Below are 15020 nucleotides of genomic sequence, written 5' to 3'. Positions count from 1 at the left end.
GTGCTTCTGCAGCTACTCCCCACGTCATCAGAGACCCAGGCAGCAAAGCTACCCCAAAGCCACACCCAGGAGCCCTTGTGGGTCATCATTTCACACTGTTAACTATAGGAAAGGCCAAGTTGATTGATATGATGAAATCTATCATCCTTTCCAAGAAACCCTCCAGAGATCGGTGTTCCCCATTTGCGAGTTTGACTACATCTCAAAGGATAGCTGTTAATTCAAGTCTGGATTTATAATGAGACTGGCATAGGTTTTGGTGGCAGGGAGGATAAAAATTTTTGCAGTATATTATGCATACAGAATATTACAAAAATCATAAACAGAGCTGTGGTCTGAACATCCCCTCCCACACACGTGACATTTAACTGCCGTTGTGTTCACAGAGTTAAGATGTGGGACCACAGGGAGGCGATCAGGCCTTGGGCACTGCCCTTGATAGTGGGTTGATGCTGTTATCATGGGAGTGATTGTTATCTTGGGAGTGGCTACCTGTAAAAAGAGTTTGGCCTCTCCCCTTCTGCATGTGCTGCCTTCCATGACCCAGCAGGAAGGCCCTTGCCAGATGCCAGCACCTTCACCTTGTACTTCCCAGCCTCTAGAACACTGAGATTAAATTCCTACCCTTTATAAGTCACCCAGGTTTTGTTTTCCTGTTAGAGAAGCACAAAATGGACTGAGACACCCAGCCTGACAAATGTTCCCAAGGTGAGCTCACCCTATCAAGAAACAATATGATCAGCCCCTAGAGCCTTCTCCTGTTTCTTGTTACTATCTTCTTCCCTGGGTCACTACTCCCATGATCTAACACCATTGATGAGCTGTTTTTTTTTTTTTTTTGTATTCATATAAATATAAATAGAATCATAGGCCATTACCTCCTCTGGATCTGGCTTCTCTCTCCCAGCATTGTTTGTGAGAGTCATCCACACTGTTGCATGTAGTCATCTTTTATTCATTGTTGTATTGTATCTCATTGTACTAACTTCTATATAAATTGTCATATTGTTAACGGATATTTGTGTGACAAAATCTTGGTTGCTATGAATAGTGTTGCTACAGACTTTTATTTTTTGGGTGGGGGAGGAGTACCAGGGATTGAACTCAGGGGCACTCAACCACTGAGCCACAACCCCAACCTTATTTTGTATTTTATTTGGAGTCAGGGTCTCATTGAGTTGCTCAGAGGCTGGCTTTGAACTTGCGATTCTCCAGCCTCAGTCTCCTGAGCCACTGGGATTACAGATGTATGCCATCATGCATTAAAACATTATTGTATAGTCTTTTGGATGAGTATTTGTTTGTTGCTATTGGTTACGTGGCTGGAAACAGTTCGCTGGGTCATAGGTTAGGGATGTGTTCCACTTTTGTAGATGCTGTCGAGCAGTTTTTGGGGGGTTGTATGAACTCACAATTCTACTGGCAACATGTTCCAGTTGCTCTACGTCCTCACTAACACTTGATATTATCTGCTTTTCTTATTTTATCTGTTCAGGAGGATGTACAGTGGTCTCAAATTTTGGTTTTAATGTGCATTTCCCTGATATTTAATATAGCTGAACAATTTGAACATCATTTTATATGTTTATTGATTATTTGGATACTGTTCTAGTCAGCTTTTTCATTGCTTGACCAAAAGAGAATAACAGAGAGGAGGAAGTTTATTTGGGGCTCACAGTTTCAGAGGTCTCAGTCCCTAGATGGCTAACTCTATAGTTTGGAGCCCTAGGTAAAGCAGAACATCGTGGTGAAAAAGTATGGAGGAGAAAAGCAACTCAGGACATGGCAGTCAGGAAGCAGAGAGAGAGTGCGCCATCCAGGGACAAAATATAAACCCTATGGACTGGGGTTGTGGCTCAGTGGTGGAGCGCTCACCTGGCACATGCGGGCCCCTGAGTTCAATCCTTAGCACCATGTGAAAATAAATAAAATAGGGCTGGGGTTGTGATTCAGTGGTAGAGTGCTTGCCTAACATGAATGAGGCACTGAGTTTGATCCCAGCACCACATAAATGTAAAATAAAAATATTGTGCCACTTAAAACTAAAAAATAAATATTTAAAAATAAATAAATAAAATAAAGGTATTGTGTCCAACTACAACTAAAAAATAAATAAATAAATAAAATATATCTCCTTAAAGGCTACTCCCAGTGACCTAACTCCTCTAGTCACATCCTGCCTGCCTTCAGTTACCACCCAGTTAACCCCTACCAGAGGATTAATCCACTAATTGGGTTACAACTCTCAATATCTATTCATTTCACCTCTGAACTTTCTTTCATTATCTCACACATGAGCTTTTGGAGGACACCCCATATCTAAACCTTAACAGATATCTACTCTTACGTAGAGCTATGGAAGTCTTTCACCTGTTCTTCAATTGGACCATCTGCCTTTCTCTCTTTGCTTTGCTTTGTTCTTTATATATTCAGGACATGAATACTTGGCTAGAAATGAATAAAGTGTGTGTATATTCTCTCCCATTCTATGGGCTTGTTTTTTCTCATTCTCCCAGTGAGCTCTTTTGGAGGTCTCAGAGTCACTCATGAGGTGAAGTCTAATTGAAATGTGTGACTTTTGCCCAGTGAACTGACAGCTAAGCTTAAGTTGCTCTGCTTGGTTTCCTCATGAGCACATGAAGTTCACGTTGGCCATCCTTCAGCTCTTTAGTTCTCAAATTTCATTCTTCTGAAGCCTAAGGATGATGACAACTTAAGATGGTGAATCCCACCTGGTAAGGAGCAATCATGGGTGGAGGGTGCGGTCAGAATAAATAGGGAAGACTAAATTAATAGGGCAAGCTTTGGAGTAAGATGGATCTGAGCGAACTTTGGCAAATCACTCAACATCTCTGAACCCATTTTCTGGTTCCTCTTGGTTTTTCGGTTTGTTTAATTCATTCACAAAATTTACTGTGTAAATATTAAGTTTCAGGCACAGTGATAGTGATTATGGTTGAGGACCTCTAGATTAAATAAGTCTTCAATAATTAGTAACTACCATTTATTTTCTAGAATTTCTGGTTTGTATCCTGAGATGCTTAGTCAATCTATTTAAGAATATTTGGAAGAAAATGCTTTTGAAATGAGAATCATTAGTTCCAAATCAGCATCAGTTTGGTCAGACCGATGTAACGCAGACCCCAGAATGATGGCTTAAACAGAAATAAATTTTCTTATAATTCTGGAGGCTGAAAATCCAAGGTCAAGATGTGGGTAGGTTGGAAATGCCTTTCTTCTGGATGCCCCTCTCCATGACTTGCACATGGCCATCTTCCACCAGTGTCTTCACATGGTGACATCCCGATGCACATTGTGACCTGAACTTTTCTTTTTATAAAGATGTAAATCACTTTGGTTAAGGTCACAGACATGACTTAGTTTTATCTTCTTACCTTTTTAATAGTTCTATATCCAAATAAAGTCATATTGAGGTATGAACATATGAATTTGTGAGAGTGACATAATTCAGATCATAACAGCAGAATATACTAAGAAAATATTAAACTTCTATTTGTTTTTAAAAGCTAAAATTTAAACTTTATTAGTGTTCAATAAATAAATTTATAGTTGACTATATCATTTTAAAATAAACATATCTGTAGCATACATGTTCAAAAATTACTCCTGCTAGACAGACATAGTTAAAGAAGTTTAGAAACCACTAATCTAATGTGTCAGGCTACAAGAGACAGCAGATAGAGGAGTTGGCAGAGGAAGAATGTAACTGCGTGTTGAAATTGAGCAGGTATAACTTAGACCAAATCCAAAAGTACAGTGAGGTGACACAGGGCTGGGGGAGGGAATGAAGCTGATTAGCAGTAAAGGGCAGAATGGCTGGTTCGGTGACTAGGACAGGAACATGAGGATGGACAGCATGATGAAATTACAAGGGAGACCTTCAATATGCTATGTGTGTGGCAGATGGCAGCATCACAGCTGTGCTACCTCAGGGGTGGCCAAGGACGCTCGGTGGGTGGTGAAATATGTGGAGAAGTGAGTGCGGCACTCAGAAGCAGCACCTTCTTAGCCAGCACTCAAGCCGCCTCTTCCCCACCTTCTCTGGGATGGGGTCCCAGGGAAGTGGCCACAGCAGCCAGAGCAGCAGCTATTTCCAGTTGGCATAGCGGTGTTTCAGTACGATGGCAGCCGGGCTTATCAGTGAACAGCAGACCCAAATATAAGCATTTCTTAGATAATCTCCTTAACATGTACTTTCTCAGCACAGGTCTCTCCCTCTACTTGTGTCAGTCAGAACTTCATTTTCTTTCCCATTATATTAAACTCCTCAGGCTTGAGTAAACCTTGACATTATTCTTTTCTTCCTCCTTCCCATTCTTGACTTAGCATAACTCCACAGTGCATCTTTATAACACACTCCTAGGCACAGGGGAAGAAAGGAAAAGGTCAGATATCCACAGGTTCGAATTTGGATTGTGAAGGGCTGCAGATCTTAAACAGGAGAGCAGCACAGCAAAATATTATTGATATTATTTGTTGATGTGACAACCTGTTGATTGCTATGATTATTTGGCCCATGCTTACTAAATCAAGGTGTCAGCAACTCCAGTCTATTTCTACAGTTTGTAAGAGACTTAACTGGAAGGAAGAAGGGTGATTGCCAGTCTATGACTAGCCCCCAAATTGGAAAACAAACCCAAGATTCACTTCACTGACTCACTGCACATGAGCTAAACATTATCTAAAATATAACTGAATGCTAGAGATTTACGAGCAGTTATGAGTCAATGTGTTTACGCTCTCGTGCTTCTGATGGACATCCATTCGTGGAATATGGGAAGATGGCAGTTAGTGAACTGCCAAATGTCACATCAATTTTAAATTCCTTACTCCTACACACTATAATCAATTGGACAAAATATGATACCATATCCTGGCATCTCCCTCAAGCACTACAACATTACATAAAACTAAACAATTCAAACCTTCCTACTAACAGAAATCAGCTTTTAAAAAATATTCCATAAAGTCCATGTCTTAGTCAACTTTGTAGCACTAATGAATGTTCTTTCATAGTTAGAAATTGGAGAGGGGTACCCAGAGTATGTAAGTTGAAGTCAGGGAAAATATTTTATAATGCACACGTACATGCTTTCTGTTGATGTATGTGCATGCTGGTGAGCTTTAGTTACAACAATGCTGAAGATATATACATTAACAATGCCCTATTACAGCAGCAGTTTAGGAACTTCATTTGAATGTGTAAGTTTCTAGAGTCAGGTGTGAGTGGCACCTGTAAACCTAGCTACTTGGGAGGCTGAGGAAGGTGATTGAGTTTGAGGCCAGCCTAGGAAACTTAGGAAGACCCTGTCTCACTGCAACGGGGTGGGGGGAGGGGTGTTCTACAAGGCTGTGAAGAAAATGAAAAGGGCCTCCAACTCCACCAACTCCATACTCTTTGATTGAGGATGTTTGCTCAGAATCTCTTTACTCTTGCTTTGCACATAATTCTAAGGTACTTGGCCAGTAGAACTCAAGGCCCACAACAAAGTAGCAGAAGAAAATAAGGGGAGAGTTCAAAGTCCTTTGTTTGCATCAGAACCATGGTGGGGAGGAGACCTGGAACCAGGTGCCCAGAAATGGACACTGAAAAGGGGATCTCAGGTGACTCTGGGAATGGCAGGAAGACAAAGGAATGTCAGAATAAAAATCGCATGTAGACCGAGGTACAAGACTGAAACACTGAATCAGGTGAGTTGAAGCCAGGTAAAAGAAGAGTACTTACAAGGTAAAATAAAGTTCAGAATCGACCTGTCCAGCAGGTCTCCTTGCTCAGACCACTTGCCCAGGGCAGAACAGCCTTGGGTCTGTCTCAGTTCTGCCCTCCTCTTGAAGTTCTCTGAGTCCAACAAGAAGGCACTGCATTCCCCAGTTCTCTTCATTTGGGGTCTGAGGCAGAGCAAATATCTCTGGGTAATTCATTTATTCGTTATTTATTCATTTAGTTTTAATTGTGCACCTACTATGGACCAGGCACAATGTCAGGGGAAGGAGATACATTAGTGGATAAAATGAATTTTGCTCCATGGAAGTTAGATTCCACATGGAGAGAAAACAAAAGTGAGAGGAGTTCTAAGAAGGAAAGGCAAAGGACACAGAGGTAGACACAATTTGTTTCCTTAAATGGAGTGGTCAGAAAGGCCTGTTGAGGTAATTTTGAGCTAAGACCTGATAAGACTTAATCACGTGGAGACCACCATGAGTAAGTCTGTAGATTATCAACATTCTTGAAATCATTGACTCATGGCAAGGCAAAGTGGAAGAGAGGATGGAAGTTTCTTTGGAAAGGTTAGGTTCCCTCTGAAGGGCTCTACTAAGATCCTGATAGACCACTCAGGTTACAGTCAGTCAGTCAATCGACACGCACTCTAAGCGAGAGATGCCAACCTTGAGCAATAGTCAGGAGTACACAGTGTAGAAACAGGGCTGCTGGAGGACAGCATGGGGATCTGGAGCCTAGTCTACCAAGTCCCTGGGATCTTTATTTTCAGCTCTTCTCAGGAGGACGGTTAGTGGGTTCCAGCAGCAGGGCTTTGGAGAAGTAAGGAGTGACCATTCAACTTCAAGTGCTTGGTTAAACCAGAACAAGCAGCCTCCAAAGTCAAAAGTCCAAGCCTGGAGTACATGCGGTAGGCGCACACCCAGCCCTGTAGAGCTCGGTGACGTTGCTCATCTCCACAGAGGCCTCTGGACACGTCAGGTCTGCATCTAGTTCACTAAGGCTAAGGAAGCCAGGGAGCGTGCTGCATTTCACAAAATTCTCCACTTACAGTGTTTTTTTCACACGGTACCTAGAGGAAAAATTCTCATTTACTGGATATGGGAATTCAACTCTCCAAGGTTTTGTTCAGACGACTATCCTAATCCTAGGTTCCCAAGGGACGGTGACCAACCTCTCACAGTACGCCTTACCTTCAGAAGTCACTTTACAGTCTACTGCTAGTTGTCTGGGCCCGTTTGAAAGCTCCAATTAATTCACACAGAACGAGCTGGAGCGGGCGCCACGGCGACGCTTCCCCTCCCTGACTTGCGTTTGTACATTTGTTTGGCTCCAGTTGCTGCGGTTTAGTGAGCTGCTAGGCTACCCTGACCGGTTCGCGTGGAAGCCACCACGTCCCGAAGGACTGACCGGCCCTCAGCGGCGGGTCCAGCAGGTGGCTCAGACCTCACTCAAGCCCGCGCCGCGCTGGGAGGGGCGGGGCCCGACGTAGGGCGTGGGCGTGGGTCGGCGTGGTGGGTGTGACACGTGGGCGGGGCCCTGGCGCCAGAATGGGCGTGGCCGGAGCGGGCGGACGCAGGCGTCGGCGGGCGTGGGCGTGGCTTGAGTGGGCCTGCGCAGTCCGCTGTACTCAAGGCGGTGGAGGCGACGAGCTGGAGGAAAGATGGAAGACTTCCAGGCTGCCGAGGAGGTAAGCGCCTGGGGGGCGACTGGAGGGTGGAGGCCCAGATCCCTGGGTGTGGTGGCGCGGTCCTGCCTGGGGAGTCCTGGCTAAGTTTCTCAGGCGGCTCGCCGGGCTGTGGCCGTCCCTCCCCGGCCGGAGGCTGACGAGCGCCGGTGCCGCCCCGCCGCAACCTGCACCGGCTCCACCGCCGTTGCCTGGCGGGAAGGGGCGCGGGAGGCCGGGACTCCGACTCCTTCCCGCGCGGCCGGCGCCCAGGGCCGCCGAGGGAGCGTCCTGGCGCCTCCGGGAGCCCGACTTCTCTCGGCCCTGTCTTCCGCAGCCCGGCCCCGGGAGCGCTCCGGTCGAGGCTGGAAGACTGGAGCTTGGCATTGTAGCGGACGCCAGGGTGTCCTGAGTGTGTGACAGGGGCGCACAGGGCCACCTCCCAGGCCCTTCAGTCAGGGACTGGTGTCCAGGCTGCCTGCCAGATGCACCCGTGCAAATAGGAGAACCTGCCTTTGTCTCAGTTCCGCACCGCTGCTGGTCCTGCGGTGCAGCGCTCACTCCCACCCAGGCCGCCGCGAAGGAGTACGTTCCATTATGGTATGAGTTTGAGAGGTTAATACAATAGCCCATTCTTGTGTGTGTGTGGGGGGAGTCTCTTCCTGCTCCAAGAAGGAGGGTCAAAGCACACCATCGTTTGCCACGCAGTAGTCATTGTAAGGTGTGCTGCTGTGATGGCTTTTCTTCAAGCTGACAAGCATTCAGGAAAAAGCGGATAGAATAGTTGCTTATTTCTTCTTGCCAAATAATCCTTGCTGAAATTCAAATAGAGCTCTATGTTTTATGCAGCCTGTCAAAAATAAAAACATGAATTTGGTAAGGTTTGGTATTTTGTCATTTTTCAACATTTCAACCAGGAATGTTTTGATAGGTAAATAAGACTTAAGGACTGAGCCTAGAGTTTGTTACATCTGATTTCCTGGCAGTAACTTTTAAAGCAATGCCATCAGTGTTTGAATGTTGGTTAGCAACCAAGTAGATAATCCTAAGCAGGGTTTAGAAGCCATGGGCAAAGAAGCTTTTCCCTGTAAACCACCAACTAATATAGGATTGGAAAATGGCTTGTATAATAATAACATTGATAAACCTTTTAAAGGGGGGGGTACTGTGAAGAAACCCTTAATAATGCATTCTAATTCTGGCTTTCATAGTGAGGTGGCTTCATTATTTCAGAGTGCAGTGGCATGTCTGTAAAATGAAGGGGAGCACCTAGTTGGATGAGACCGTGACTGTCTTGGGTTCGTCTTGGTGTTTACTAAATTGGCCATTCTAGTCCTACCAGCCTCTCAAGAAGCCTTTTCTGCATTCCTCTAACTTCATGTGGATTCTACTCCTAACTCATTCATTTTTCTCATATAAGTTGAAACTGTCCAATGGATTCAATACAACTGCTCTACTTTCCACTAAAAGTTCATTAAAATCTCCTCTACCCTTGGCATACTTTAACCTTTTCTAAAATTATACAGGACTTTATTTTATGGTTAGGATCACTGTAATCTCTTGGAAGGGTCCTTTAAACTTCCAGAAATGTTTTAATCTCTAAGATACTGCACATCTTCATTAACTTGGTGTGATTGGGTTTTGTTTCCAAGTCTGACTTCTCATGAGTATAGCAAAGATACACTTTGGGCAACCAGCTCTTATTTCTAGTGAAAAGAAAGAGACATCACTAGAACAGGGCAGAGCCCAAATGGTCACCAGGCAGTCAGGGAGGAAAACTCCTTGCCACAGCAGAGCTGGATGTTCTTACTCCACCTGCCAAGCACTCTGACTGAGGGTCCCTGGGGCTGTCCTCTAGGAGGCATATCCAGAACTAAGTACAGTTCCTAGGACTCAACAGTAACTTTAACTGCTCATTCTCCTGTGAGGAAGCACCTTGGCAGGCAGGTTCCTGACTGATGTTATTTTCAGGATGACCTGTAACTATGAATCTGCCATATGTGAAAAGGAAATTATACTTTTGGACTAGATTGCTGCTGACAGCCCACCTCCTCAGTCAGCTGGTTGTGAAGTGGTACAGCATTCAGAAAAATCATTATCCAGAGATAGTGCCATCATTTTAAATTTTATGGTTAATAGTGGCTTTAAAAAAATAAAACCAACCTCTGAGTTTTAGGCCTCCTAATCAGTTTACATTAGGGAAGAGAGAATTACATCTTTTAAATGGCTTGCTTAAGTTGCATCAATTAATTTATATAAAAATTGAGTAGTTGGGCTGAGGCTGTGGCTAAGTGGTAGAGCATCTGCCTGGTGCACATGAGCCACTGGTTCAATCCTCAGCACCACATAAAAATAAAATAAAGATATTTTTAAAAATTGAGCAGTAACCATCTATACTGGTTAATGATCCTACCAGCCAACTGAATGGGAGAAGAGATCAAATTCTAGATCAAACTTAAAGCGGGATCTGAGATTGTAGCATGATTATAACAAACAACAGCAACAGAACCTTTAAATTATATACATGTGTTCTAGTCCTGCAGCTGCAGTCACTGGCTCTGTGATGCTCAAGGACCACTTAATGTTTGAGTCTCCTTGTAATGCATTCCACAGTAAAGTGAACAGGCTAGGTGAGATAACTTCTAAAATCTTCATTTCTATATTTTGTTACTTAAATTTGCATTTATTGATGCAATAGAAACATCTTTTGAATAAATCAAACTTATCTAAGTTTTCTTCCCTCACAGACTGCTTTTGTTGTTGATGAAGTGAGCAACATTGTCAAAGAGGTAAGAGGAGAAATGCTTTCTTTTTAAGCATTTGATTAATGACTTTTATGAATGAAAACACTATATAAGTTAAATACTTGGAAATATTTTCAGCAGTTATTGAGCCTGTGTGTTCTGGCATTTCAAATAACATTTTTCCTTCATTATTATTTAGATCAGAATTATTCCTATATTGTGTAAATTATATGTATTAATCAGGAAATTTTATGTGGCATATTATTAAATGTTACCAAGGCTAAGTTCTATGACCTTTTAGCATAGAAAATTCATGGCATACAAATAATTATTTCTAGTGTTTAATGGGAGTGAATGTAAAGGAAATTTAACAACTTTGAGTTAGGAACTGGTGATGTGGTTGGGGCTTAGTTATTTTTCTTACGTTCCTAAACTACCCACATTATTGTTATGCAGCATAGTCTCTCCCTTAGAGGATGAGGAGGATGAGACACAAAAGGGATGTTGAACTGCCTTCATTCATGAGAAGTACACGTGGAGGGAGCAGCCAGGGACTGACCCACCCTCCTGGAGTTTGCAGTAGGGGGACGGCTTATCAGATACTTGTGCTGGGACATGTGAGCTTGCATTTGCTGTGTGGAAGTGCCACAGGACTTGGTGCTGTGAGAGCATTTACAAGGGGATTCAACCTAAATTGGGGTTAACACAGTGGAAAAATGGGAACACCACCTCTGGGCTCTGACAGCGTGTGCAGAAGCTCCAGTGGTGGGGGCTGAGCATGGAGTGTGAGAAGGGGTGGCAGGGTGCAGAGCTGGGGACTCTTGGGGCAGTAATGAAATCAAAAAGGTTTTCCTAGTCACTTCCTGCCTAGGTAAGATGGAGCACAGATGTTGAGCCACTGGCTAAGGGAAAGTCATTCAGTAATCTAACGAAAAGGGTACCATTTAAGGGTTCATATGATAATTTACTGCTAATGCAAATTATCGACTAATGCTGGAGTAATAAAGAACCACAACCTGTTTTTGTGAAAAGTATCCAAATGCAAAGTGATTTTTCTCTTTTACTATATACATTATTTAACATCAGGCATGATTTTCTGGATTCTTCGTGGGGTCTTTAACAATTTGTTTTTCACTGTTTCATGTCTGACAGGTGGGAGCAGGAAGGTGTAAATTAGACTGGAACTGGGAAAAGTGGAGGCTTGTTAGGTTCTAATGTTGCCTCCTTGTTTCTTGAATTAACTTTGACTTGCTCACTAGGGAGCAGGAACAATGTAAAGTTTACGTCACCACCCCACAAAGAAGCCTGGGGTGAATATGGCCAGTGTATCACTGGCCTCAGTGGCATTTTTCCCCTGGTAGCAGGTTCATTCTCTATTTAAGCTGTTTTAAATAATGAGAAGTTATAATTTGGACAGGTCCAAACCTGAAGGAGGGGTTTTCCCCGTCCCTGAAAAAGTGAATTTCAGAGTGTGTGTAGAGAGTTGCCAGATTTAGAGGTTTGACTTGAACAATGTCTTCCCTTTTTTGACAGTTTCCAGGTCTATAATGCCCTAGTCCCCCTAAAGCAGAACTGCTGGACCCCCACATGCTCTGAGCTAGGTGGAGCAGACATGGCAGTGGATGAGGAACCAGGAGCTGTGTTAGCAACTGGATAGATAGGAAGATAGATAGATAGAGAGAGCCATGGATAGATAGGAAGAGTTGGAGGCGGAATCAGGTTGTGACCCTTTGTAGGTTTTTATTCCTCAGAAGCAGGGTCGCTGGCCACGTAACCCTGCTGTTTCACCACCACCTGCATTGCAAGCCTTGGACTGTTGGCTCTCTCTGTATGTCTGAGGATGGAACATGGCCCTCACTGAATGTTACTTTTATTTTAGGTCGTAACTGTCAAAGAAACTCAGGTTTCTGGTTTCTAGCCCAACAGATTAGAAAGGCACATGGGCCAGTGTGAAAGGGAGCTGACAGGGAAGAACCCAGAAAGCCATAGGACGGGAATCTCATAGCAGTAAGCTTACTAGCAGGAGCAGGGACAGTGGGCCCTATCCTAGAATAGCCCTAGAAGAACAGAGCGCAGAAGAGGGAGGTTCAAAATAAACAATGTCGTTGCAAATGTTTAAGTTTTGACATGTAAGGGCTGTTCTTTAGCCCTATAAATGAATGAATCCTTGTAATTAAGAATAAACTTGCATTTTACATAAATATTATTTCATTAGCTCCTAGAATGGTCTGTTGTGGTTACTAACTGGAACGTGTTTGGGGCATTCTTTAGCTGTGACTCCTTGTGCTTTGTTCTCTAGGCTATAGAAAGTGCCATCGGCGGTAATGCTTACCAGCACAGCAAAGTCAACCAGTGGACTACAAATGTCGTAGAACAAACCTTAAGCCAACTCACCAAGCTGGGAAAACCGTTTAAATATATCGGTAATAGACTTTTGTTTCTCATATATTTGTTGGTGGTTCTTTAAATACTGATCAGAGGTGTGTCCAGTGCCAGAAAAGAGAGGTAGCTTGGCAATTTAGTGCCTAACTTCAAAGAAAGTTCCTCATAATAGGTCACTGGCCTGTTTGGCTGCTGGTACAATTCCAGGGTGTACCTCTGTCTGGAAACTTTTAGAACAAGTTATGTTGTAAAAGAAGAGAAGTATGGAGCTGGGGTTGTGGCTCAGAGGTAGAGCACTTGCCTACCATACGGGAGGCAATGGGTCGATCCTCGGCACCACATAAAAAATAAATAAAATAAAGATATTGTGTCCACCTATAACTAAAAAAAAATAAATATTTAAAAGAGAGATGTAATTTGTCAAAAGAGAGTAGGACAAGGCAGTCTACCCCTATCACTTTTACTATGAACATCAATCACATGATCTATGTACATACATTAAAAGTGGGCAAAATGAAATTTATGTTGCCAAGATTTTTCTAATAACTCTTTGTTTTAATTTAAGTGACCTGTGTAATTATGCAAAAGAATGGAGCTGGGTTACACACGGCAAGTTCCTGCTTCTGGGACAGCTCTACTGATGGTATGATTTTTCAACCACATTGGTGAAGTCATGTTGTGCCTTTTCCTTGAAAAAATTTCAAGTACCTGCTTGGACCATGCTGATATATATATTATTTAAAATAATATATATTATAGGAGTGATTTATGAACTGTGTGCTTGGGTGTGTTGTGTCTTCAAAGGCATAACTTTACAAGTTATCTTACCTGTTATGGAGATTTGCCAGCCTTCTTTATCTGTGTACCATAAGGAGGTGGGTACTGGAGTAATGGCCCCCCTAGTTTCCTCATTCTCAGTGCTGATCTTTCTCTCCCCCCACCAACCAGGGAGCTGCACTGTGCGATGGGAGAACAAGACCATGTACTGCATTGTCAGCGCCTTTGGACTGTCCATCTGACCTCTTTGTCCAGCCTGTGACCTCTTTCGTCTCAACATTTCTTTTCTATTTTCTAACCCACCATGAATTCAGTGAACACCTTTCTCTTATGTTTTGTAGCACTCTCAAAACATAGACAAATAAACCAAATGACTGCACTGTTACATAAACTGCATATCCGAAGTCAGATGAATAATTCTGTAGGCAGACTGGAGTTTGTATTGCCACTTGTCTTAACTCTGTTTCTTTTCAAAGGTGCTAAAAACTGAAATCTGCTAGTGGGAAACTCTTTACTCTCTGAAATGATTCAAATACACTAATTTTCCATACTTTATACTTTTGTTAGAATAATAAATTATTCAAATTTCAAGTCTGTTTGTTTTTCATAGTTATATTATTGTCACAAATTCTTCATACTGGGTTAGTGCCTTCAGAAATCTGTAAGACTCACAAAAGGAAAGTTGCCTTCGGCTCTTCTGCCACCCTGAGAGTGCACTGAATGTTTTGGCGGTGCTCCCAAGAGCAGAGCTGGGAAGAGAGGTGAGGCCAGGTTCTTGGTAGGCTGGGATCCAAGGTCAGCCACTGGTTACTTACTGTGACCATGAAGTGTGAGTCCATTGGTGAACTCGAAATCACTGATGTTCACAGGCAGGTTAATCAAGCAGGCAGTGACGAGCCCCAAATTATCTAGGAAAAGGGAGAAGATCTCCAGCCACCTTGTCCGTTTCAGTTCACTGGACTGAAAACTTCCGCTGGCATGGACCAAGATGACGAAAACAGGAGGGAAAGTCCTGGGGTTCTTTTTCTAGGGATGCGAGACATACAAATAAAATGCCTTGGTGCATCAATAAAACAATTGCTTCTGTACTTTGGTCCTCCCCAGGAGGAGGATTTGTTGCTTTCACCCACTGGACCAGGATGCTGACAGTGCTGCTGGATTCTGGTTAGATCTTCCGCGAACATCACATCCCTTATTCCTAAGTTGCCAGCTTCTGGAAGTTGAGAGAGAGGTGGGCAAGCCAGACATCTGGTTCAAAGCTGTATCGTTACAGCTTTACTCCCATGTTATTTTTCAGTAGCAATCACAGAGTGTTTTAGTACTTGAGGGCTTACAAAATGCTTTCACAGTTGGTCACTTTGTGTCCACAGCAATTATGCAGCTAAGCCAATATATGATTTTAAAGTCATATGTCTAAGTAAGTAGAATGGTGTGCCCAAAGCCCAGGTGTCCATTGTCCTTTTCATAGGTCTCCCACAGGCCACAGCAGATGTGGTAATAGTCAGATATGGTAATTGTAACACTGTTGTGTCTACCTCCTGAAATGGGGCGGGGGGGGGGGAGGGGAGGCCCCATTCTTGTCTCGGAAGCACTTGTACTAAAACACTCATGTCTAAAAGGCCAAACATGTCTAAAACAGCAAACAATCAAGATACATATAAGGATTGAAAGCTAAAAATAAATTAAACAGAATAAGGCCATTCCCAAATAG

The 15020-nt window shown here is 43.2% G+C and overlaps 1 protein-coding gene across 1 annotated transcript; it reads left to right on the top strand.

The window, feature by feature from the left end:
• Positions 1–7315: 7315 nt before the first annotated feature.
• Positions 7316–13900, top strand: Dynlt1 (dynein light chain Tctex-type 1). Its single transcript, XM_046456586.2, has 5 exons — positions 7316–7430; positions 10154–10195; positions 12450–12573; positions 13098–13175; positions 13481–13900. Exons 1-5 carry the CDS (start codon positions 7404–7406, stop codon positions 13549–13551), a joined length of 342 nt encoding a protein of 113 aa, XP_046312542.1. The 5' UTR covers positions 7316–7403; the 3' UTR covers positions 13552–13900.
• The last annotated feature ends 1120 nt before the right edge of the window (positions 13901–15020 follow it).

This window comes from Marmota monax, unplaced genomic scaffold, assembly GCF_021218885.2.
Source record: "Marmota monax isolate L192 unplaced genomic scaffold, Marmota_monax_Labrador192_F-V1.1 WCK01_AAM20220418_F8-fsc00164, whole genome shotgun sequence".
NCBI lineage: Eukaryota > Metazoa > Chordata > Mammalia > Rodentia > Sciuridae > Marmota > Marmota monax.
This window is presented reverse-complemented; position numbering and strand designations above follow the sequence as displayed.